The 26,625-nt window shown below is 41.7% G+C and overlaps 1 protein-coding gene and 1 long non-coding RNA gene across 11 annotated transcripts in view; one reads left to right on the forward strand and one right to left on the reverse strand.

The window, feature by feature from the left end:
• LOC146509735 (uncharacterized) overlaps window positions 1–23,933 on the forward strand; it is a 33,257-nt gene extending 9,324 nt beyond the window's left edge. Inside the window, exons 2-5 of one of the 3 annotated variants that reach the window (XR_014876548.1) lie at window positions 6,091–11,445; window positions 14,122–14,257; window positions 14,365–14,439; window positions 14,585–23,933. This is a non-coding gene — a long non-coding RNA (uncharacterized LOC146509735). Of the gene's footprint in view, window positions 1–6,090; window positions 11,446–11,648; window positions 12,813–14,121; window positions 14,258–14,364; window positions 14,440–14,584 lie in introns of those variants that run through there. The other 2 variants (XR_014876547.1, XR_014876549.1) reach the window with 2 other exon arrangements.
• Window positions 458–23,694, reverse strand: phldb1a (pleckstrin homology-like domain, family B, member 1a). Of its 8 annotated transcripts, XM_085175513.1 has the most exons (24): window positions 23,566–23,694; window positions 22,756–22,879; window positions 21,831–22,001; window positions 20,686–20,808; window positions 18,491–19,548; window positions 14,556–14,783; window positions 14,344–14,475; window positions 14,045–14,182; window positions 13,374–13,502; window positions 11,495–11,650; window positions 11,300–11,410; window positions 11,079–11,174; window positions 10,830–10,967; window positions 10,366–10,488; window positions 10,029–10,190; window positions 9,714–9,854; window positions 9,256–9,366; window positions 9,100–9,178; window positions 8,406–8,550; window positions 8,014–8,104; window positions 6,215–6,361; window positions 4,832–5,051; window positions 1,263–1,348; window positions 458–644 (listed from the first exon to the last, which is right to left on the reverse strand). In XM_085175513.1, the coding sequence occupies exons 1-24, from the start codon at window positions 23,692–23,694 to the stop codon at window positions 504–506; spliced, it is 4,179 nt and encodes a 1,392-aa protein (XP_085031639.1). In that variant the 3' UTR covers window positions 458–503. The 8 variants fall into 8 exon arrangements, with proteins under 8 accessions (XP_085031639.1, XP_085031642.1, XP_085031638.1 ...); XM_085175516.1 differs by lacking the exon at window positions 10,830–10,967 and having other exon boundaries at window positions 23,566–23,658; XM_085175512.1 differs by having other exon boundaries at window positions 10,830–11,174; window positions 23,566–23,658.
• Window positions 23,934–26,625: the final 2,692 nt, after the last annotated feature.

Consider the following 26,625-nt stretch of genomic DNA (forward strand, 5'->3'; position numbering starts at 1 on the left):
GTTGTTGTTTTTTAATACTGAGAGGCTATTTTGTAATATGAGAAAAGTTAACAAAGGGAAAAAGTACAAATGTATCAAAAAGGTTAGAGTGATAAAACTGCATGCATAGATCAGCTTCAAAGGTGTAAACAGGTTGAGCTTATATAAAGTAAGAATAAAGTATGGTATTGTAAATATTAACAGTACATTTGGTACTCGAATGTGATTGATGTTGCTGAGAAGTCCCTCGTGAATCTACTGGCAGGCTACTCAAAGTGTTTTTTTTCTTCTACTCACACAGCTAGGTGAAAGATAAATACAACTCTCATAATCACTGAAATGCACCCTTGTCATGAGTGAGCCCTCATCTGCTCAAAGGCATCTGCTCAAGTCCATCCGTTGCATGCTGTCAAGCTGTTTGATTCCAGTCCCGGCTGCGGCAGGGAGCAGCTCAGGTTGGCTCGCAGGTGTCTGGGTGCTCGCTCGCTTTCCGACATCAACCAGATCACTCACCCAGTGGTCCCTCAGCTCATGAACTGCGTATAGCCCTCTGCACCCGTTACTATGACATCCATCCAGATCCTCATGGCCTCAGGGGACGGGGCCACCATATAGTAAAGCCGGTCGTGAGTTTTCACGCAGAAGGTCAAAGATGGAGTGGGGCTCTGTGAAATCAAAGAGGAGGGGGGTTTTATCGAGCAAAAACTGAAAGCTGCACCTGTTGCTTTTTCCAGACGTTTTTCAGAACAACACAAAATATAAAAGTGAGTTAAAACAGTTAAACCAAACTCTGGCTGTAGTCTGATTCAAACAAAAAGTAAACTAAAAGAAAAATAACCTGAGCATGGTGAACTTTTTGTGGGAGAAGTTGAAATAATGACAGAATGACAAAAATATTCCAGTCTTATCTGAACCTTTAGATTCCCCTGAAATTTTCAAAAGGCAGATATTTGTCACAGTTTAATTCTGCTCACAAAAAAATCAAAGTTATACAGAAATGTTGCTTTATACTTAAGTTGCAGTCTCTTTTTTAAAGGCAGTATTGCTTGTTAAAATAACGTAACATAATGTAAAGTAATGTATCTAATTTAAAATCTGTACTTAAAAATGATGGCTGAGATTTTAAAAAACACGCCGTATAAAGTGTTGTTTTGGAGTTTAGCGCATCACACACAAATCCACCCAGTCCTTTCATGAATTTATACTTGATTATCATGCATGCAAAATATTAAGAGTAGTCAATGAAATTCTGAATTGTAAGTAATGGACAAAGGAGTGTTTACCTTAGTGGCGCTGCGTAGGTGATCGTAATAAACCTCTTCAATCGCCTGAAAGTAAATGAGCCCTTTCAGCTTGGTCTCATGCTTGTCTGAGAGAGAGAAAAGGAAAATAAATATATTAAAAGACATTACATTACATCTTGTACTGATGCAAGACCTCTGCCAGCCCAAGCGCCTTACGGCAGAATCAGCCAAGGATACATCGGTGATAATATGAATGGACCAATTGTGTTTATTCTCACCTGAAGACGAGAGCAGACATTCAGTGACTGAAAATACATTTCACATTTTAATATGTGGTCTATTTTTCATGTTTTAGCCATTCAATCCTAATATAGGAAAGACTAAATATAAATAAAATAAATAACTGAGGTGAGTACACTGTGAGTCCCAGCAGAAACGCGGATGGCTGAAGGATCAGGGAGCATAAAAGCTAAATGATATAGCAACTCATTCAAGCTAAGACTGAACTGTAAAAAAAAAATAAAAATACACTAGTGTGACTTTAAGACTGTCTTCACTCTAAAACTCAGAAATTAATCTGTTGGTAATTTATATTTAAGTTTAACATAGTTTCAGAATGGAGCCCGAAACTGAGAGTTTGTAGCTCTTGCTGATTTTATAAAATTACATAAAACCATAATACACCATAAATACAAAAGTATGGGAAATTCACAGTGTAGATGTACATGTTGATTCCTTGAGTCCTTAGGTTTTATGTGCATGATTCTCCTTTTTGTTATTAAGAAGTTTTTGGTACATTTTTCCATCTTTCTTTTTAACAATCACTTGACTTAATAGAACCTAATTCAAAGGCTCAAAGCAATTTATTAGTAAAAGCCAGATATTTTTTAAAGTGTGGGGTTTGTTTGTTGCATTGGATCACCTTACACAGAAATTATGCCCTTTTCTCTTATCTTAGTCCTATAACTTAAATCTAGATGGAGAAATCAGGCAAAAATGAGGAAAAAGGTGTTTAATGTTTTTTTCCCAGCAACACATAATCCATGAATAGGTATGAGCAGCGCCGTATCAGAGTAAAAGTTAATTAAAAGTGGGAGTCTATTTCAAGCTATGCCTGAAGTCTTTACCATCCTATTAATTTGACTTGTTTTCTTCAGTTGTACTTTCTGGATTGTCTCTGTGTTTTCCTTTTTTTTTTCCCTCCTGGCGAGGTTAAGAATTTTTTATAAATCTTAAAAGGAAAGTCTCTTTTGAATACTACATTTGATCCTTCTGTTCAACATTTCCCTTGAAGCAGGTCAGACCTTCTGTCCAGTCCTTTGGATTTGTGTTCTGTACCCACAGGATGGCTTTAAGCGTTTTAAAATCACTAAGTGAAACCTGCATATGAAGCTCATCAGACACAGTTGGCACGTTGATGGTTTTTTCTAGTTTGGGGCTAAACTATTCGCCGTTGAGTGTGAAGGAGTTCTTCAAATAAAATCTGCTAAAAGAGTTTCTGGATTCCAGTCTTGTTCAAATAAACAGTGGTCTATTTCATTCAGTCTCTTTCATGCAAACTGGAATGCCCAACTGAGAACCAAACATCCACCAACAATTAAAAGCGGTCTTTTGAAATGCGTCCGGCACTTCTTCTTGCTTTTCCTTTTCCATAAAGTCAAATCTGCTTAGTAATGAGATAAATGTTTTTGAAATGTGAGTTTCGTTTTATTAGTCACGAACAAGCCAGGAGCTAGCCTCCTCCCCAAGAAAAACACATCCAGAGAAAGTATTGCATCTTATTTCATCACCGTCATCACCATCATCTTCGTCAGGAGTGAGGGGGTGAAAAGGCTAGGCAAGTGAGTGGGGAGAGCGAGAGGAGCAAAGAGAACGGGGGTAATGAAAACACACTCGGGTTCTATTTTGAACTTGACTGTAAAATAATGGCTCAAAAACGCTTGTGAATTATTCAGAAAACGAACTGTTCTCAATTCGAATTCAGAGGGCAGTCTGATAGACGCCAATTACAAACTGGCTTCGGTTTCAACGCACAGGAACGAGGCGAAGAACTCCACTTAGGAGCGGCTTTAATTAGCATTCACTTGCAGGTGAATCAACACAGAAGTGTTTGGGACACTTTTACACTCATGTGTGCTTCTCAGAGGAGCCTCTGCACTGCTGTGGGGTGAAATGGATAAATCAGGTCAGGGTCTGATGTGTACAGTAAGGAACCTTTCTACCAAATAAGGAACAGAGGGGTAGTTTGATCACTAAATGCTGAAAGTTTTTTCCGTGAATGAGGCTAGAGGCTAACTTGACACAATGTGATCCTTCTGCAGAGACATAGAGTCATCCTGTTAGTCCTTCATGCTGTGAAGTTTTGTTGGTGATGAAAGCACTGAGTAGTGTTTAACTGAGCTCAGCGGGAGCAAGAAGAAAGGGTGGATGAAAGTTTTTCACTTTAGTTGCTGTTGAAGTGCCATGTGAAGATACTGAAGTGGACTTTGAAAGACAAAGTGCGATTTGATTGGACAGATCCTACAAGCAGGCTGTGTCTGCAATTTTAAAAGAAACTGAAAAACTGGAGTCAACAAAAATGTTTTATAAAAAACAAAGTGATGAATAATGGTGCTGTGCTACACTCAGGAGTGACTCCATGCCGTTTTAAAACCTCTAAAACCTCTTTTAAAACATCCTGCTAGTTGCAAAAAGAAGCTTAAAAAAACTCATAAATAAACATGTTAATTGTAACAGTGCATATCAGTGAGGACTGCCTCACGTGTCTCTGTGTCTGTTTTCCATCTTATATGCACAGCAAGACAACTGGAAGACAGTATGAGTGAACAAAAAAATCTATCATTGCATGACCAGAAATCATCTTTAAGGGCAGGAATTTAATCAGAAAGTATAAAGCTTAAGAGGGTACGCAGTGACTGGACTGTATCATTGTACCATTATCATGCCAGTACAGCCGTTATATATTTTTTAATGGTTTCATGAGTTTGATGCCATACTGAAAGCTGTGTTTTCTATCTCTGTCAGTCACTTTTTTATGTGATGCAATGTCTTGGTGTGTCTCTTTTTATTTCTCCTCTAACAAAGAGCTTGTAAGTTTTAAAATAGTCTTTAACTATACCTCCCCTTTGTGCACTTTTTTTCAGTGTTTTCTTTTCTCTGAGCAGTTTTTTATCTTTAAAAGTACCTTGAGGGCGTCTGCGTTCACTGCGTGTGTGAAACTGAGCGAGCGCACTTGAAGAAAAGCTTCATTATAAATTGGATAGCTGAATTCACGTTTAATGGGGCACTAGATCACAGGGCAGATGAGCTTCAAAAGTCCACTTTGCCAACTCTGAGCTGGAAATATCGGTGTACTTTAATGCTATAATATACTGCAACACAAAGAGATATTAGTTTTCAAACATTTCTGTGATTTTTAAAATCATATCTAGAGAGCGATGATGGTTTCGTCTGACTCTTTATCTTGAATACATGTGCTCTGTTCGCAGACCTCTCTCGCAAAAGACTTAAATAACTGAGGCTCGGCTTTCTTGTGATGTTATTCAATAATTAAATACAATAAAATTAACCATTGTTTGAGGGAAAACCTCTCCTCGTTCAGTCCTCACCCACGTAATAACAGAAGTTCCTCTTGAGACGGTCAAAAACGAACCAGCGTTTCTTCCAGGATTTGATTTTGCCGCCCATCTTCACCAAGTGGCCCTTGCACATTTTTTCAGTGAGGATGACAAAGGGGCAGGTGTCTATGTTGTGGCCGCATGACTCCACATGGGCACGCAGGTCAAACTCCTCCTTGCGGTTCGGCAGGTAGCGCGTCATTGGACGGGCCTGTAAAGAAAACCCAGACACTGCGTCAGTGCTGCTTTTTAAAATTCTGGAAATAATCAGAGAATTTCTATGACCCAAGACTTCATGAGATAACTGGAAGATTTTCTGTCAAAGCTGTGAGGAAACAAGATCCTGCTTTTTGAATACACGTGCTTACTGGTAATTTGCTTACTAATCAATATTAAGAGCGAGGCTATACTACATTTTTGTTGTTCCTGAATTCAGATCAAACTAAACGTCTTTGTGAATTAAAACTGCAGCTTATCTGATTTTTATAACCACAATCCTAAAACAATACAGTGTGATAGTAAATACTGTTATCATTAAAGGTCTTTGGAAGGGAACTTGTTTAATTCCAAGTGAAGATTTGTGTGTGGAAATTTGTGATATTGGGTTTTATAAATAAATCAAACTTAAATGTGTTCAGACACATAGTTGGCTCTTTGCACATCCAGAAGACTCAAGACAACATTAGCATTCATTTGGCACCATGATCGTCCGCCTGGCAAATCCACTACTTACTTCTTTTTTAGCCGTCTACCAACTGCTAAAGAAATATCTGGCTGCTTAGCTGCTAAATCGCCCACTGGATGGATGCTACCATTGTCTGACAGTAACATTTTGCACTGAGGAAGTAGTGTACAGTCTGTTTATCAGAGCTTTTTTTCTTTTCTTTGCTGAAACAGCTGTTTTATGCATGCAAATATGATGCTGATAGGCAGGCCGGGTGATAACTGTTTGTAGTTTGGCTTTTAATCGGTTTTTCTTTTAAAAATAGTCATTACAGGAGCTAGATCAAAGCCTGCAGCTCACAACAGCCTGATCTTGATGTGTTTCTCATCAAGTCTGCTGTAATGGACGCTGATAAACACTGATAATCAGCCGGGATTAAAGCTTGAATTATGTGTATATCATTCTCACACCACCTCCAATAATAACTTTCCCTCTGTTCTTCCACACTCTCTCTCTCCACCCTCCCCTCCATTGTTTCCCCTGTCTCTCCCTTCCTTGACAATCTTTGATCTTCATATATACCCAGCCTCTCTTTAGTGTCTCGTCTCTCATCCTCTCCCCCAAGTCTCCTAACCCCTCCTCTCCTCCCCTCTCGTCTCCTCTCCTCTCTTTTCTTCCCGCCGCCCGTCTCCTCCTTCTGTTCCACTGACCTGGGAGAACTGCTTCTCTCTCATCTTCACCTCCTCCTCCACCAGCCTCTGCCTGTGGGCCGTCTCGTCCTGAAGCCTCCTCTCGGCCTCCTCTCGCCTCCTCCGCTCCTCCTCTAACATCTGCCGCCGAGCCTGCACCTCCCTCTCCTGGGAGCGTCGGGGCAGGAGAAAGAGACGCAGATGGAGAGAAGAGAAGAAAAAATAATGGGGAATAGGGAGACGGGGAGAATATGTTAATGGTAGGCAAATATTGCAATACAAAGAAAATGACTGTCAGAAGATGCTCGTGAGAATTCAAGTCCCAATCCAGGGTTTTGTAAAATATATCCCTTAAGTCTGTGTATGGAAAAGTAAGCTTTGCTGATGTAAAATGATCCTTTGCAGCTTTCAGAAACTTACATATGGGTCTACTTTGTTTCCACATGAGGAAATAATACAAAGGTAAACACAATAATTACAACTTCATTTCACCACATCTGAAGTTCACCGATCACTTTGATCACTTTGATCACTTTGTACAGGCAGGTTTTTATCTGCTGAGCGAGAGCCACACGAGAGGTTTTGCAATAGCTCAAAGTTGGAATGTGTTGACTCTCAGTGGAACTGGAATACTTGGCGATTGCAGTCATTTATTTATTTTACAAAATCTGTGATCGGTGATATCATAAGAACTGTACTTTTTTTAAAAAACTATTTTAATTTAGTGTAAGATGCAATTCTTTTTTTGATACAATGTGTCAGAGCTGACTGTGTAATTATTTTGCATCAACGTCGTTTTGATTATTCAGGATTATATTGTGATATTCAGAATATTGGTATGGCTTTAATGACTGATCGCAAAGGCTGCGGTTTACTATCCGCCTCCTCCAGCCTTCAGCTGGTAGGAAGTGACTCCAGAGAAAAATTTCTCCTGATATATTGTGTTTGTGTGTAATAGGCAAAAGGAACATGGCTTGTAGTGTAAACAGGACTAGAAAAATCTCCATATAAATGTAGTCATTTTATCCATACAGCACTGGACTGACTCCAGCTATAACCAGGAATTATTATGTTTCCCTGACTGTAAAGTCGCGTTTCAATAGTTGTCACAAACACTAATTACTGTTACTTTCATACTGCAGATAGATTACATGCTCATAGCTAAAAATAGCATAAATACACTTCACTTGAGCAGTGTTTATTATGCCAGAGAGGAGGTGATTGCTTCAGGTCTGTCAGCTGAAACAAGGGCTGTAAATACGGATACTGTTGTCATTAATTTCATCAGCTGCCAATTATTTTCTTATCAATTAATCATTTTGTTTACGTGGAAATTGAACATAATAACATTTTTTTTTAAACTGATGTAATTTCCAGCAGCTAAGAAGACAGACACAGACACTGATTTTTTTGTTTTTGTTTTTGAGCAACAGTGTAAGCAAGATTACTGGAGCTATAAAGACAACTAAACTAAAAAAAAACTGGGTGTATGGGAAAACTAACAATCTTGTTTAATAAAAAAAATGAACTAGACTGTTAGAGAGTAAAAACAGTACAACTGAATTGAAAAAAAATTATCTGGAAACAAAAAATACATAAACAATATAAAAATGTAAAAAGTATAATAACTCCCGCATATCTGATTTAAGGATTTTTAGTTTTTAAAAATGGCAAAAACAGCTGATTATTTAAACCAATATTACCTATGATTAATGGATGTGACTGTTTGTTCCAGCTTTTGAAATAAAGAGGATTCCGATGTTCAGCCATGTTAAAAATGGAGCCTTTTTTTATGCCAGAACTAAAAGTTGGGAACTCACTCTGTTCTCAATCAGTCTGGCTTTCTCCTGCTGCGCTTCCTTCAGCATCTTTTCCATCTCTTCTATCCTCTGGGCCTCTAAGCCACAGGCGCTACAAGACACAGAATAAAGGAGCATTTGATGACAAAAAACAAAAAGCAAACAGACGTGCGTGGAAACAAACACTGGAAACAGCAGGAGAGCGAGACACAGTCATTAACATCAGTAAACTTAACTTCACAAAATAACTGGAAACTAGAGCTGGCTGGTATAGCAACAGTCAGTGTACCTAGGAGACACGTGAGCAGGCGTGTAAGAAAACATGTTGTCACGGGAACAAAGCGGCAGTGACCCCTCTCCTGAGAGACAGGGCAGACTTGAGTGTTCCCATGGAAACAGAGCCAGCCTCTCACCTTTCTGGGGTACAGGCGGAGTTGCCGGTGGAGACGCTGGTCTCCATGCTGTCTGAGCTTTCCAGACTCAGGGTGTCATACGCCTGGTTGCCACTGGGTGGCAGCTGGTGATGCAAGATGGCGTGATGGACTGTGGGAGATGTATCTGTGCAGGCAGAGAGGACACAGAGTAACGTGTGACAGACTTACACCACCCTCTACTGCTGGTGACAGGTCATTGCTACTTTTAGATGAAAATCGCATCCAGACAGCAAGGACACAGAAAAACACAGCCCCACGATAAACTGTAGTCAAAGATGGACATAGCCACTGTGACATCACCTACTGGTTTGTGAAGAGCTGTTCTGAAGCAATTTAAACATTATGGCCTTTGTCAGTTTTCTCTAATTGTTTGTTTTATTTAGAGAAAAATTAAAATACCTGTATGAGAAGGTGTAATTCTAGGTTATCAGTTAGCACATTAAGGCGCGTACAAACAATTTATGGGCATAAAACAATAAGGGAGTTTTTACACCTTCATGGTTAATTGCTTTGCAACCTTTGCACATCTCTAGTACCTTGCTGCATCCCGGAATACAGTAAACGTGGCTACGGGGCGTTTTGTAGCTCAGAATTGCAGTGCACACCTTGTAGTCTTTATCATGACAGTGGACACACAAGCTGAGACTATGCATGGACTGATGGACTCTGTTACCTCTGCTCGGCAAAGCCAACTGCCTCCTGGAGTCCATCTCCAGTGGGTTTGACATCTCTCTCAGCGCTAAGTGCAACCCCTAAGAAACACATCAAAAGCATCAGGTGGAGTAGACTTTACAGTTTACTGATTACAGTTCAGCTGTGTGAAACTGACCTTTGTGGAAGCATTTTTCTCCTGTGTAGCACCACTGGAGTGTGGCAACAACGTGGTGCTTCTGTTTGATGAAACCTGTCCGACTTCACCTTCTGATTTGGACTTTGACAGCTGAGAAAGGAAAAACCGCTTACTCAATAAGTTCATAAATGTAGAATGTTTTGATTTCAGTATAGCATTTTGTGACCTGCAGTTGAACAAGATGTTGATTTTCATGGTGTACTTTGTGTTTTGTGTTGTGACTCATTAAATTAAGTATATAAATGTTTTGTTCTGTCCCATCCTAATTTAGCTCATATGTTGTCTGAAAGCATTGATTGTTACCTTAACCCTTTTCCCCACTAGAGGGCTTTCTAGTCTTAAATATATGAACAGTGGCGTAACTAATGACATCTATATTGCTTTAGTGCCCTTTAGCAAGACTCTAAAAGGTGCCCGGAGAGCTTAAGTGAATTTACCTGCCCGTGTCTGCGTGTGGCAAAAGACTTTGCAGGCAGTGGTGGAGGGCATAGCTGAGGCTCTCCAGCTGCCATGATTTCCTGGTACCAGCGCTCAAGATTAAGAGGAGGCAATGCATTCCTGCTCAGCTCAGGTTGGCTCTGCGGTGATGTAAAGCGTTCAGGCAAAGGAAAAAGGGAGCAGCAGAGCAACAGCATCATTAACAGAAGCATCAGGCAGGTAGAAAAGACTACCGGCTAGTCCTTGTGATAATATCAAGCTAGGACAGAAACGAAGATCACAGCAATTCGGTGGATGGCTGCAAATGAACAAACCTGTGCAGAGAGAAAGGAGGAAGGACCACGTGCAGTTGTGTGGCATGAGAGGGTGGATTCAGAGGAGGCGAGTTGAAATGCTGGCATAGAGGAGGAGGAAGAGGAGGGATCGACTCGCTGCATCCCAAAGATCTGACTTAACTGACTGACTGTGATGTACTCCTTTACACAGACATAGAAGCATGACATAGACACAAAACAAATCGGAACATGAGCAGAGAGCAGAAGGTGAGAAAAGACATCTGGAGGTAATGTTAGTATACTTTGCTTGGTTTTAGTACTATGACATATCGGAGAAACATATCAGAGTATGGCAAAGAGCAGAAAAGGGATCTACCTCAGTTGGCAAAGCTGGAGTTACAGTGAGGGAGAGGCAGTGGAGAGCAGCAGGAGAGGAAGAGTGAGGCTGCAGAGAAGCATTTCCATACATCCTATAGACATCAGACATCCTGAGGTACTCCTGCATCGACAGCCACAGCAGAAGAAGGCTGAAGGAGCGGCACTCGCTTAATTCAAAAGACTCACAAAGCAAACCCGACGATGTTTCAACACACTCCACTACCCCACTGTCTGTGAAATGAATGTCTAACATTCATACAGTTTAACCGCCAAAGCTCATCTTGCAAGCCTCAAACAATCACAGGGCAGATGTAGAGAAAGGCAGAAAGTTGACCTACTGACAAACACACTGCAAGCTCGCTGCTGTTTGTCAGTAAACGCTACCACACACTGTCATGCCCATTTTTTTTTAAATTGCAGAAACACAAGAGTTAGGATCTGTTAGGCTCTCTCGAGATTTACCTCTTGTAGCCTGACAGGATATAGCTCGGGGGAGGGGATGTGAGAGGATGAGGAGGAGAAGGAGGCAGAGGAGGGACAGGGACTATGAGGAGAACCATCCACATAAATAAGGTCGGGCTCGCTGATGTGAAGCAATTCCTGTTTAAAAAGTTGACCTGAGTAAAAAAAAGTTCCACTTTTGCAGTAATTTTCCTCCAGCTCAGACACCACTGGTGGTTGTGACGTGATGCTTCGCATGTACCTGCTCACCTCTTTCATACTGCTGCTGCCACCGGGCTTTGGAAAGTTTCTCCCTCCTGTCAGTGTGTGGTACTTCTTCTCCAGGGTGCACAGCATGTCTTGTTCCTGAAAGCCAGAACCAACATGGATATTCAGGTGTTGCGTAGCAAGTTATAATTGCATGTTTGAATCCCCATATGATGTGTACGCAATGCACTTTAGAGTAGGTTATTGAACAGTGACAGGCTAACCTTTTGTAACAGATGCAAAGTCACTGTCCTGTCCTTTGCCAGGCTTTCACAGTCTTGAGATGCCTGTAACCCCAGCTGCTTTACCTGAGCTTCCAGAGCAGCCATCTTTTCCTGCAAATCAACACAACCAGTTTCTTCTTCTGGAGGTCAGCTTCTACACAAAAACTGTGCATGTTTTCTGCCATGTATCCCCACCTTCCTCCTGGCCACGCTGCAGTGATACTCGGCTCGCTCATGGAGCAGTTGTGAGCTCTGAGCTTCCTTCTTCTCCTCTAGACGGCTCTCCTCCTCCAGCTGGCAGAACTCCAGCTCCTCAAACTGCTTGGTCCCAGACTCCAGAGCTTCAGCTTTCTGTGCACAAACAGAGAACTTATTGAAATCTGTGAAATGTAGCTATTAAAGGGTGAGGCTGGTCATATCCTATGTAGTTTTTTTGTTAATAAAATGACAATGAAAAGACCAAAAAAATAACTATGTATTCACAACCTGGCACATGTTACTCCCTTGAGTGACACATTTCTTTTTATTTTCAACATGTTTGTTTATTTGCCAATGCATTATCTGGCAGCAATCCAGTGCATGTAAAAGATGAATGTAGCTTCTGGTCTAAACCTGCAATATTTCCAAAAACCAGCAGGAGGTGACTTCTCTAACTGCAAAAACAAACTAACTTCATGTAAAGTATATCTATCGCTCACATGATCCATAACCTCAGTAATCATGTCACTTAAGTGTTTATGGTCCCAATCACTAGGTAAATACAAAATACAACAACACAGCCCCAATTAGATTCAGAAAGGATAATGTATGCGTTAGGCGAGCTACTTTGTGGCAAACAATTCTCTAATGTATCAGCATGCAGTGTGTTTTTGTTTCACAGCGAGCTACCTCCTTTACGCCTGCTTTCAAAAATCTAAGATAGGACCACCTAAAACTCCTAAGCAGAGGCTTCAGAAACAGGAATTTATAAAGGAATCAGTGTTACCTGTAGATTAGGTGCATCTGTTAAATACAGTTTAAGGAATAAACTGCTGCAAATCAATCAGCAGCTGAAAATATTCACTGACCACCACTTGCTAAAAAAAAAAACATAGCACAGAAACGGTCTTTGCCCCTTTAACCTTTTCTATTTGCTTATTTAATACTGTACTTAATAAGGCCTACTTTTGTGTAAGTAATGGTTCTTTCTGTCGATGTTCCTGGAAAGTCATTTTCTAGCTGACCATACAGGAGAAAACATGTAGCATAGTTTTTATGGACTATTAAACCACATTCTTCAAAAACCTGACTGTATTTTAAATCCTGGTGATACTTCCACACATAACTTTGCACATATCCACACACAATGCCATATTGGTTAGCTAAATTAAGGCTAAAGTTAGCAACGTTAGCACTAGCAGCCTTCTTTTCTTGCAGGATAGCAACTAAATATTGTTGCTGTCCAATAGAAGGGGCTGCTGGCTCAGTAAAGGTTGCCTGGGCTACTGAGGGCTCCCAGCATAACGTCTCAGACGTAAGTGAACAGTTTAAACAACTTACAACTCGTTAGCTGACTAGCATGTGTAGCAAAGTTGGGGGGTCTTCTTTTTAGTATAACAACCTGCTTTTTTTTTTTAGTCTTTTCATTGAATTCATTAACAAAAGTGGCACAGGCAAGGCGACACACTGGAGTTGAAATTAAATTGGGTTTGAGTGAAAATTACTCAAGGTTTTCGAACTCATTTTCTACTAGAAGGCAAGCACATTTTAGAGCAAAGCTGTTAATAATATTAATATTTATGACTAATTGAGACTGACATTGTCAAGCATCCAGAATGAGGGAATGGCAGCGAATAAGCAGCAGACTAAAACCTGCTGAATGAGATTCCTTTTGTGCACTGACGATTACAGGTAACATTAACATGATAAACCTGGTTTATTTAATGAAGCACAAGAGAAAACGAGGAAATGCACAGACTTATGAGTAGTTCTGAGTGCTTCAAGACAGAGTCAGTGTCGCTTCTGTGCAGTATTGCAGTATTCTGTATATTATAACTCACTATTGCCAGCCTGTGGGCTGCGTGAGAACACTGACCCTGCTGAGCTGCTCCTGTAACTGTTCCCTTAGAGACAAGGGGCACTTATCAAACTGCCTCTTCAGCTCATTGTACTCATTCCTCTGCTTTTCCAGGGCCTTCCGCTCAGCCGACACATTAGCCCTCCCCTAAAAATACACAGAAATACACACACACATACGTGCACACAGTTATGCCCGCATTCAGACACGTACAACACCAAGGAGAAAAATAAAATCACGGGTAACTCAAATTCATGCAGTTAGGCTTGGAGGCTAACTGGTAATCAAGGCAAGTTAGAGAAGATTTAGAGGAACCAGAGGTTAGACCAAGCAGAGGTGTTATGCATTTAAGATGTTTAGCGCATTTGGTAAAATGTAAGTATTAAATATAATTAAAAGAGCTTCTGCATATCTCATAAGCACTTTTGATCACATTTGGCAAGACTTCAAGTTGTTCTTTTACTCTATGTTTTTTAAACAGATGTGTGCATGTGTCTCTTGTGTTTTCGACATAAGCAGTGCAAGTCAGCTGACAAGATTGTCTATATGTAGATTTTAGTGTATCTAGAATATTTGCATATTCATGATGAATGAGTGAGATTCACGTGTTCAGACGCGGAGGTTCAAGAACATGTTATTCACGTGCAGTTTGTACATGTAAAATAAACGCCTACTGGATTTACGCCCACCTTGTCCTTTTCTTTCTGGGTGGCCTTGTCCAGCTGGTTGAGTTTGAGCTGTAGCTGAGAGATTATTTCATTTTCAGCCTCCACCTGCTCCTGCTCTGCCCGCCGCTCTGCCTGCAGCAGGGCTTGCTCCATCTCCACCTACAGACAAATATGGAGTCAGAGTCTGCAAGTCAACAAATACTATAAAGAGCTTCTGCTCCTCTTGCTGCATTGGTGAGTTGATCTAAGAGCACGCAAGCTAAAAGGTGAAATATTTCATTAATGGTTATAAACGTCAGTGTACATGTGTGCCTGCTGACCTCATGTTTGGTCTCTTGTAGCTGCTGCTCCAGCTCACTGACTCTGTGTTTCAAATCATCAACCCTGGCCAGGATCCTGTTCCTCTCCTCCTCCAGGTAAATCTCCTGCTGTCCGGCTAACAGCTCTTCACACTGAGTGCAGATTTACATATTAATAAAAATAACACAATTCAAATCAGCCACATCATTTAACACTAGGATGTGTATTTTACCTCTTGGTGCGTGCTCTCTGTGCTGCTAGACTCCTCTCTCTGGATTTCCTCGTCGTTCTCTCTCACCCTCTGGTTTCGGCCGTCTTCCAGGAGAGCCATCCCACCTCCCAAGTCCGAACAAAGTCCTCTACCAGCACCCAGCAGACCACTCTTCACCAGCTCCACAGAGCCATCCTCATGATTATACTCTGCACACAAATTCAGGATGGTCTCCAGTCTCTGTCGCTCCTTTAGAAGAGATGCAAAATGTAAGCACGGCTGATATTAGAGATCACTGTATAGATTCGTGTCCTTGAGTGACATTGTCCCATTTAGGCAGCTGTCCCTCTGCCGCTGGCATGGGACAACGGTAACCCGATAGCAGCGGGGCTGAAGCTGATGTAGACTGTCTCTCAGGAGGGGGCTTCTTGGTCAAACCTGTCTGAGCTGCTTGAGTTGTTTATGAAAACACAGTCTGCTGTAACTAAGAAATCCCAAAAATGCAAGATCTGTGTGTGCTGGATAAATGTATTGCGGTAGATGTTGCACTTTTTTACAAACTTATTTTTTTGCCTACTGCATCATCTCACATGGTTTGAACTTGTGGCCCAGTGTTGTCTCTCATTACAGCAGACAATAGCATGTTTGCTTTAATACTAAAATGATGTGGAATATGTAATCATCATTCCAGCGAGGAGTCTGGCAATACGAGGTACAATTGTACCCAATGTGCTTCTTCCTGTACTCTGCTTTTGTCTGCTACATAAAAAAACCACAAATACAACCACCAGCTCTGTTGTTGCAAGATTTACTCCTCAGACTGTCTGAGGAAAAAAAGCAGTACTATGAAAACTATGAAATGACATTTTAGATTAGGAAAAGGGGCTAAATATATAGATATAAAGTCAACGTAAACCATAAAATGGTTTAATAGATTGTAATGCTAATTATTTAAAGCTATATGTTATTACATTTTTAATACAAGTGAGCATAGTAAAGCAGGTTTTAAGTTGAATATTCAACATTAATTCTTACTTAGTTTCACCCTTATTTGCATCAGTAGGCACAATACAAATTATTTTAATACCTCTGAGATGTTGTCTCATGGAGCACAGTTATTCTGAAAAATATGTATTTACATAAATATCTTAGATTTTCAGATCTCCAGATGCTGGAGAATCTAGATTTTCATTAACTTCTTCTTTGGACACAAGCGACCAGTTTCTCCACCTCACCACGGTGACTGCTTCACCTAAAGGTAAATGCGTTTCATTATAAAGAAAAAATGGGGAGTGCAGCAGTGTGCAGTGCCCACATTTCATAAACCCGAAGAAAATTTAGCATATGCACTTTATAACCACATTTCCACACACATATTAGTAAATGAGGGCCACTGTCAGAAGCCATGCTTAATGGTTGTTTTTTGATAATTGTAATATTTTATAATATTTTATCCAATATTTGTCCGTGAGGTAATTTTTGCAATGATCTCCACTCCTGGGAGAATTGGCAAGTGTCTTGAATGTTTTTACACTGGTGAATAATCTTCCTCACCGTAGAACGATGGATTTCATATTAAATGAGTGTGTACTTTTCTGTTCCACGTGACTGTATGAGTTGTTACTATAACCAACGAAGCAAATGCATGAATTTCATGTCTTATAAAGGAAACTTTCTCAATTAACTCCAGCTCTCTCTCAAAAATACCCTGTGGCCACTTCTCAGTGGAAGCGGTGCTAAAATTAAATTCTCTATTGCATTACTTCCTCTCTGACAATGCCCTTTGCTTTTCCTGAGAGATAACCTGCAGAATGGGGTTTTAAAGTGCAGGCAATATTATAACTATAGGTGGGTTCTGCATCTGTGCCAACTGTGCCAAGAGTGTGGCTTGCCAAATATAGGAATGTATTTTACTGAGAGGATATCCTCCTTTTGTCTGTCCCAGCAGGTCTGCAATTTGTGTGTTTGAGGGTTTAATAGAAGATTATGATACTAAAAAACAAGAACCTATTATAGGCCCTGAAAATGTTTCTCTACATGCCAGTGGGGTTTGTTAGCGCCATTCTACTAAAGAACCAAGACTGTGTGGTAAAAACGAGAGGGCAGGAGAGAATCACCAGCTGACACTGGGAGGGAGCTGGATTATCACAGGGCTGACACACAAAGACAGACAACCATTCTTGCTTAAACAAGTCATAAATTTACCTAACAGACAATAAACCAGGGCACATGGACAAAACCCATGTAGTTACAGATACTGGGGGAAACGAGAGAAAAATAACAGGCAGGTCTGAGCCCAGGACTTGCTTTGAAGCGAGATTGCTAAACACCACATGGCAACGCAGATCAAAGCCCCCAAAAAAATTAATGTAAAAAGAAAAAAAAACGTACTAGAAACTGCTAAAGCTCATAATTTAACTTTTCATTCTTAGTAGGACCCAGGTTTACACTTAAGGCACTTTTCCAGCCTTTCTGCCAAATTAAGCCAAAAAAATCTTTTTAACCTCTGATCAGAGTCCGGCTCACTTTTTATCCCACACTGGCCTTCATGCAAATAAGCTAATGAGCCAAACCTCTACATAATTATTATCTGACTTTACAATAATTAGTTAATATTACAGTTGCCTATTAAAATTGTCACAAAGTGGTTGGTCGAGTCAGAACATATGATTTCTATATGTGTGCTATTACTCAGTAAAGTTTCTGCATAGGAAGGTGTTTGACAAAACAGCAAATTGTACTGCTTTTAGCTTGTGAAAAACTAAAGTCAAATGCTGGAATTAAATTCAAATATATATACACATAGATATAGATTTTCCACTTATGTAAAGTCCTCTTATTTCTGTCTTTTCACCTGCTTTCTCTGCCCTTTTCTTACTCTTTCTTCATGCCTGTCAAGCCCAGCATTGCCATATTACACTTGCACTTAAGAAAAATAACAGAAATGAACAAGAGGAGCCTAAAGAGAGTATATAGTGCTCATTTTGGAAAAGCAAATATATTTGACACAATAGTGAATTCAGATCTCGATTTTGATTCCAAGAGCTGCCAGACAAGACAGGCTTATAAAGAAATAAATTCAAATATAGATCACAAGGGGAAAAAAAAACTAATCAGCACACGCTTAGTTCAAGAAATATCTGTTCTTTAACTCTTTGGGTAGTAGGCAACATTGTCTATACATGACACTGCAGGTGACTCAACACAATTCTAGAGTCGCTCAAGTAGTAACTATTTTATTTGTTACCAGAAACCCTTTGGGTCCGTAAATAGAGTGCGGACATGAAGGCCAGGCAGCGACCAGCCGCTGCGGTGGTCGCTTCAGCTGTCACTAAGCCGGCAGGATGAGGTGGGGCTGATGTAAGGGGGTTGGGTAGGGGGAGGTGTGTGTGAGGAGTAGACTGAAGATGGATTACAAGTATACGATCTGTGATCGAGTGTGGGTACAAATAGGAAAGAACCTTGAGTCGAGCACAGATAGCTTTGAAAGTAAAAGCAGCTCATTCTCTTGGTAAATAACCAGCCCGACCCTCCGCTCTGGACCCCAACACTTCTGGAAGAATGTTCACTCCGTGTCACTCGGGCCACATGGGCTGACCATTCCAGTAATGCTCAGAGGAGATGAGCTGCTGGAAGTATGCAACAGGATTTAGAGAAGACATGAAAGCAGACATGGAGTCTGCTATGCCAGCAGTGCCTCTTCTGCTTAACTGTGTTTATGCCCTTTATAGTCATACACTTTGTTATCCCTGTAGTCTTAGTCTTCATTCATAGTCCTGTGTTGTTTTTATTGCTGTGTATGAAGCTAAAGATCTCTGTTCATAGTGTGGAAAATAAACCAAATACGTTTGTTTCCTTTCTACAATCAAACAAGATTCAAACATCGCTAAAAAGAGATTGAACACTGCACTTATACTTGTTTCCACAACTCCAAACCAGTAGTGATGTTCACTTACCAGTTTCTCCATTTCCTGCTCACGCAGCCTCTCCTCTCTCTGCCAGCGATGGTATTCAAGCAGCTCGTCCTCATTGTCGCTGATCTCAGAGATGCTGTTTTTACGTTCCCGAGTGTATGGTTTTGGAAGATTTGGGTCCTTGCCGGATGATCCCTTGGCAGTCGGACAAGAAGTCTTTCTTACGCTATGAGGGCTAGCGATAGGAGACAAGCCAGATGCAGAGCCTAAGCTTGAGACCATGGCATTTCCTGGTGCAGGCCTTAACTGCCTGCTTCCCTGCTCCTTCTCCAGCCCAGGGAGTGGTGATGGACTCTGGGCATACAGTGCCCGCATGACTTCTGCTTTTGAAGGAGTCGTGAGTTTGCGGTTGCCCTGGGGGCTCTCTAGGATGGGGTTAGCAGTAAAGCCCTGTGAGGCAAGGGGCAGAGCCAAACCCTGCGATCCTGAGGTCCCTCTGCCGGGCACCCTCAGGGCGGTGGACCCAGACGAGTCTGGAGTAATGACCCTTTGAGATATGTCTACATGGGAAAGAGACTGAACCTGCTCTCGCAAGGGGCTCTGGGATCTCTTCTGTAGGGTGGAACCCCTTAATTGAGGGCTTGACGGAGTCTTTGGGTAAAACTTGATGGATGATGGTTTGTGGCTTTGGCTTAAGTTTTCTGTGCTCTGTCCTGACCCCCTGATATGTTGTGTGGGGCATGATGTTGCCTCTACCCTTGCGTTCCTCAGAGGCTTTGGACTCTCCTGGGCCTTTTGACTTCCACTGGTACCACTTGCAGCCACAGAGAGTGAGGGCCGTGGATGCGGGACAGGGGTGTGATTGGTATGACGTAACCGGGCAGGTGTTTTGCTGTCAAGGTTATGGCCCAGGAAGCTGCTGCTGTTCTCATAAATTGAGACATCTATTTTGGAGTTGCTAGTTCCATTGAGCATGTCTGGGACGGGATGTTTACCAATCCCCAGTGATGATGAAGTCTTGAGCACCAAAGAGTCCTGCAAGGTTTTTGCCATACTGTTAATTTTGGAGTCATGGTTCCCATTCAGAGCCTTATGGGGGTCTGCAGGAGGAAGACAGAAACACTTGTGCATGAGCATTCCTCCTGAATAAAGGGAGAAGACAGTTGAGCAAACACATAAACACTCAGTGTGACATTTTTGTCCTTTTGACCTCCACCATGCCTCAGGACGGCTGCAGGACACAGAGGGTCAGTCCACACAAGGAAAAACACACCCCACCTGCGCATGTTGTTGCACACGCACATTCATACATAGTGGCTAAATAGTGATAAATGTCTTGGAGCCCATAGGTTCCTGTATGAACCAGTGGTTGGGATGCTCCTTAGCTGTGCTGCAATCCTAAAGGAATCCAAAGCAGCTAAATATACATCGACAGCCATGTACCTCATTCAGAACAGATGAAATCAGGGTTTGGTCAGGAAAGAGTGAACACAGTGGGCAGGGTGTGGCGGCTCTTACTGTTCAGGCACTGACAGCCAGAGCAGTAAGGTCAGAGGAGAATAGATTCTAAATATCACCTAGCGCACAGGGCAGCAGTTACAGTAGGCGGTGGGCCAGAGTAGTATAACATAACACAAATGTAAGTGTAAAAGCTGACATATTAGAAGCAAGAAAAGATTACAGCAATCTTTTTGTGCAACGAGGTCACACACTGAGCGAGAATCACAGATTTAAGTGGAGTAGATCACAATGTAGGGCACAGATAATTAGCTCTGAACAAGCTATTTCTGCATCCTGTCAAAGATAATAATATTTCAGTCAAACTTCAAGACTAGCAGGGCTGAAAATGTTTGACTTTTTCACTTTTGCAACAAGTATCTCAGTCAGATTTTGTTTACTGCTTAAAATCTCACTAACAAGGATCTAAGCCTTGATCTGTGGGTATTTTAAAAAGGCAACCACCTAAAGTTTGATGTCTGAATGTCATTCTACCCAGACATCCGGCCTCTTAATCACTTTAAACTAAACAGTGTCAAATCGTAAGGCACCTATTCAACATTAACAGGAACTGATTGACTTTTACAGCAGGAAATTATGACTCCAAAGTGGTTTGTGTGCCCAAAGCATTTGCTCTGCCCAGAATAGCTGCTGAGCAAACTGTGCAACCCTTATATTAGGATCACAGGAAATGTTGGAATGGTGTTTGCATTTAATAATCATTCAAATGGGATCTTTACCAGATGGAGTTTTTGTGGCGCTCAGCCCGCGGGTCCCCTCTGGTAGCATGCTCTTCATCCTCTGAGCCTCTTCGGGATGGTTGAAACGGAAAAAGGCCGACTGACCGAAGCACAGCATGCACCCTGCCAGGAGAGGCGGCCATGGACATACAAAACTTTATTTGCTGTCCACATAGAAGAGTCAACATCATTCATATCACAATAAATCTACAGCAATAAAAATGGACTGTTGTTAATCTATGTATTTTTTCCAAACATTATAATTGAATTTAGATCTTACAACTTTATACTTTTTACAGACCACTGCATGTGTCGTACAGTATGCAGACCAATTCATGCTTTCCTTTGTCAGTAATCGGTGCGCTGGAAGGTGTGAGTGAGGTGTGATTGCAAACCACCATAAACAGACGAGGTGGTAAAATAAGGATTTCCTTCTTTTTTGATGATGAAATGCCGAGTTTGAACCTCCTAAACAAAGTTTTGACTTGTTAACTAACATGAGCTGACTAGTTCAACTTACATGTAATTAACCGGTAAGTGGAATCAGCTGCTCATCAGTAGTTTGCATTTCTGGAGTCTTTCAAGAATCCCTGATACTCCTGAAGTTTTGTACTGATATTCCACACGAAGTTTAACATGTAGCTGATCCTTTAGAGTCCATACACCCGCATCATTGTTCCTTATGATGTATAAACAAAGCCATTTCCTCCATTTACGAGTACTCGTCTTTTTCAGTTGTCCTTTGAATGAAGCAAAGCCTGAAGTATTCTTGTTCAGCAGCTGCTGCCTCCACACATACCGGCTTCAAATGACATTTTGGTGTAGCTGCTGGCTTGGATCTTATAGAGAGGGGACTGAGGGGGGTGGGACTGTAATGTCTTTTTTTTATATAGCAACTATGCATGTTACCGGGAGGGCTTGGAATTGTTTTGTCATCATGACGCCTGGCAGTGTTTTTATCAACGTAGCCTTAATTTAGACATTCAGATACTCAACATTTTATTATTTTCTATTGCGGCTCTGCAAAAGCAACTGTTTGCACTACTCAATCTGTCACCATCAGGTTTATATTTTGTATTTTGGTAAAACTGGTAAACAGATTAAAGAGCAGTTATTTTAGTTACTTAAGCCTGTGACGGTGCTACCTTGAGTAAGCCGATAAGGTTTGGTGAGGCGAACGCCATCTGCTGAGCACTGGTTTCCACATGGGTACAAGGTGATGTTGCCTGCCTGGTTTTCAATGTAGCAATGCTTAGCTGCGATGCCGGGGCCCTGCAGGGGGATATCTGTCCCCTCACTGCCCAGCGTGGTTTTCCCTGCAACGAGAAAGAAAAACATCTGTCAATAATTTTGGAGAGTCGTGTGGTTCGAAATACATTAGTAAAACATTCTTAGACCTGCAGTTCAAAGCCAGTGATGATGTGAGTTGAGTCACAAATGGAACCAGCTTATGAACTCATGTTAAATAACAGGTGTAGGTCTCAGGAGGTGTGTGTAGCCTGACAGATAACAGGGATCTCATCAGTGGAAATTAATACACCCATCTGCTGACCCTGGTGTGTTGTTCTTAGGTTATCAGTTACATTTTGTCTGTAGGTACAGTAAATATAGCCTGACACAAACACATACTATATTGATATTTTAGCACAGAGGAAATTGAGCACACACACATACACACAAATCCCCTCTTTTCTCTGGGGTGCCACAGCCTCTCCTTTCTCTCCCTGTGATACGTTAAGGCTCGGGGGAAGACAGAGACAAATGGTGCAAGAAAATCACAGGCAGCATTTGTAAGTGTGCCTCAGTACAAGTAACAACAACACGCTCAGAAGTTAGTGTGTCATCAGTCACTGTCACTTCATTAGTCTTGACATTCTGTGCTGCTTACTTATTAAAGAACAATTGCCTCACGTTTAGCAATTCCACTTAAGGAAGTGTCTGTAAAATACAGTAGACTCCACTTGTGATTATAATTCTCCAGTTGAGACCCTAACTGTCAACCAAACAGATATATTCTCAAAACCACACACACACACACACACACACACACACACACACAAGGGTTGTGACCTTCCAGCAGTGGTAGTAAAGTGATGGCTGTGCTCAGGCGTCCACTTCCAAGGCTGACCAGGTGGGGGCGCTCTGCCTGGACTTTGAGGGATTTGCCTGTTTCAATCAAGTCGAGCGGAGTGCTCTGTTAAAACAATAAAACATCATCAGAGTTATTTTTACACAGCATAAGGATCTGTTTAAGACAATAGTTGTGGGTAATATTTGGATCTGTATGCATGAAGTAAACAGCGTGTCACAATATAACATATAGCATGTAATTAAGCCTGAGTTAGATTGTACTACAGGCCTCACCCAGTAATGTGGCTTTTTTTTCCTCCCATGAATAAGATTTACAGATGGACAAATTCACATGTGTTGTACATGGCATTAGTTCAATAGCCAGCTACATTTTGTGATGCTGGAAATAAATCCGTGCACAACCCAGATGTCTGTCTGCAGCTGGGAGACACTGGGATCATTTTAATGGGATAATGACTGATTTTATTTGGCAAAGTCAGACGTATTTGTTAAAAAATAAAGAGTTGTAGAAAGAAAGTCAGAAAAGTTAGAGCAAAAGCACACTTACATTACTACACTTATAGTCTTGTGCTGTAAAACCAGATACGCTTGCTCTGAAAGCTTGCACTAATGGATGTGAAGCTGATATTACTGCTATGCTCCTGCTTTTAAACGCGTAAACCTCTCAGTAATGCTGAATAAAGCTGACTTACAACAGATGCTGCTAGTAAAATGAGTTACAATTTAACTTAACATCCAACTTGTGTCTGCTATAAATAGTCAGTGGCACCGCAGGAAGAAATGCCTCACCTGTAAGATCTGGTGCGTTTGTCGCCCATGCTCCACTTTATTCCTGCTCATATGGTCCATGTCGGCTGGACTGGCAGAGTTATCCGACTCATGAAGGTCCTGAAGCGCAGAGACAGAGTGGCAGGGCATGAATGGGAGCGCTGGGAATACTGCTACTACAGTTGTACTACAATGAGAACAGTGCTTTCCATAGAAACCCTTCTGTCCCAGTTATAAGCCCATGTGACCAAACCGTTGTACAGAGTAATTGTTTCTTCAGAACTAAACACAGAGCAATCCATCAAGAAAGCTGCTATTGATTTATGCCTCAGCCTTTAAAAAAAAAAAAAAAAGTTCGAGAATGAGAGCAACAAACACAACAATAGTAACCACAGATTTTATGTGAGATGTGCTTTGGATATATAGCAGAAGGTTTGAGCTGGCTCTGCAGGTGCTTTACTCATCAGGGGTCAGATGACTGCTTCGTCTGGCTGTGGTGAGTCACCGTGATCTTACAAACAAACAGTCCAAACTGTCTGCAGAAACATGTTGCAGATTAGAGCCGGCTGTCTGCTCGTCTTCCTCCAGTCAGACAGGAGAGCTACAACAAGCCATGAGGACTAGACATGGCTCAAACAAACACGCACAAACACATAGGCAGCCCGTATGACTCACTCATATTTCCACTAAAAGCTCCCATCCGCATCTTTTACTATCACTTGTTTTGCCATCTGGGCATCTAAGCAAAACTAGAGTAGACGCAACTACCTTACTATCTAATGTCTGTTGTGTCTACCCAAGGATGAAAAGCTGCTGTGTGTCGTGCTTGACTCTTGGTTTTACATTTCAAAGTAGAGCTCAACGCCGCCAGTGCCACTGTGCTTGAATGATTCGGTTTAAACTCTGTGACATGTCTTGCGGTGTTTGTTATAGTGCACAGAAGACACGTCATTCCCACAGACACTTTTTTAAGGGCCTGAGCTCTTTGTCGGCCTATGTTGTCATCACTGATTAATTAAAAAACATTTAAATATCCAGCGTGCTCCAAGTTTAGCTCACGCCGTTTTTACACAACAGGGCGTTCAGTCTGCGTCTGATGTCACTCCAGGCAAGGCTGCTGGGCGAAACCGCATACGTCTGACAATCGCGTCCAGTGTGCAAATCTCAGAGGACCCAGTGACACGAAGAACAGACCGTCCCCTCTATTCGTCACTGACACAGGACCCCTCGCGCCTCTGCTGTCAGCCCCACTGCCTGTCAACACTGGGCCTCTTTGAGCCACGCAGTCAGACACAGGACAGGAGAGTGGGCAGGCTAATGTGCCTCTGTCTGCCTCACTCACACACACACAAACACATATGCTCCTGCTCCGAAAAGCCTCACTGATTTAACGTACACACCCAGGCAGAGGAACAGTTTTAATGCTTGCGAATGCAGGGCCTCGCATAGTAACCTGTCATTATGGAGGCAGTTATGCCCTTCAGAGCTGCCACAAGCTTCTGAAAATAGATACTTGCCTGCCACACAGACTGGGCTGCCACTTTTAAAGAGAAATGACTTTGGTTTAGAGTGAACAATGAAAAATCAGAGGAATACACAGAAAATCTAACAGCTGGAATGATCAATAAAAAACATGAAATAAAATAGAGTTATGTTACAAAGAGAAGATATTAGCACAACAGTGCTGGTGAAAACAGCCAAGTGTTTACTTACTTCACTGACAGACAGGCAGCTTTTACCATCTCTTTACTCTTGCTAAGTCCAGACAAAAGCTGGGTCCATGGGTTTGCCTGACAGTTGCTAGCACATAGAGCAGTGTCCACATTATTGTGTATGTCTAGCTCCTTGCTTTTTTCATTCACTCACTGAGTTCCTCTGCTATTTCCCTCCTCCCAACCCCTTCTCCTGCCCATCCTGGTGCAGAATTACAGTTACAAACAGTAGAGGGGAACCAGGCACTGCCCTCCAAAACATGCAAAACACCAATTCCTCCATATTGATTTCTTCTCCTTTTTTTGGCAATTATGAGTAAATAACTTCACCCGAACATGCAGTTTCAGAACACTCCAGAATTAGCTCTGCACAGAGTTCACATCCTGCTGAGAGAATGGTTGAAATGTTCAGGCTCTCAACGAGCTTTCCATTAAATGAAAGTTCAAATGGACCGCACCGCCCAATCACACAAGGCGGGGCTGTCTCCTTAAAAGTGTCTATGGGTTAAGCAGGTGTTAACAGTCTGACCCATGCAGGAAATAACATAAAGTGTAGGAGGTGGTGATGGAAAAGACCTTGTGTCCTCTGACTTCCTGCTCTGAGCTCTGGACCGCTGATGCAACGAACTCCAAAAGAAGTGTTTCCACTCTGGAAAACTGTCGAACAACACTTTATGATAACGCTAACTAAATGGACGACGGTGGATTACAATGCTTCCACTGTGTAATGATGGAGCAGAGCGATATGAAAGGTCCACAGGAAGTGAGCGAACACATGTGAGCATCTTTTCAGACGTCCCACAGGAACTATTTGGCTTACAGACAAACACAGAGAGAGTAGAAGAGAGTGGGAGAAAGCCTCCACTATTGATCTCTCAAGGCTTTTCCCATGGTCAGCGGCCAGAGAGTAGAGGGAGGAAGTGAGACGGATGATGACTCACTGAGGAGAATGAAAACAAACAAACAGAGGCAGCTTAGTAACCCGATGGACTGAAGACTGCAGAAGTCTGCAGATAAGGTTTGTGTTTTGAGTCCTCAGCGATCATGTGGAGGCTACAGCTGAGGGGGTAAAGTTTACTGAATGACCTTTAAATGGTGATTACAATGGAAATCCCCATATAGCTGTCCATCCATGTGAACAAGCAGATGGAAGTGATTTTTAAATACAATGCAGTCTTTATTATTTAATGAAATGGAACATCTGAAAGATAAATGGGGAATGCTGTTATCTAGCGGGCCAAGGAGTTTCCACATATCTTTCTTTAACAGAATAGATAGCTGCTTACTTACTTATATAGATAGGTACCCAAATGGATATCAATATATTACTTTAATCAAGGAGCACTACCATGAAGATAATCTAAGGAGC

The sequence above is a fragment of the Neolamprologus multifasciatus genome, chromosome 10, assembly GCF_963576455.1.
Source record: "Neolamprologus multifasciatus chromosome 10, fNeoMul1.2, whole genome shotgun sequence".
NCBI classification, from domain to species: domain Eukaryota; kingdom Metazoa; phylum Chordata; class Actinopteri; order Cichliformes; family Cichlidae; genus Neolamprologus; species Neolamprologus multifasciatus.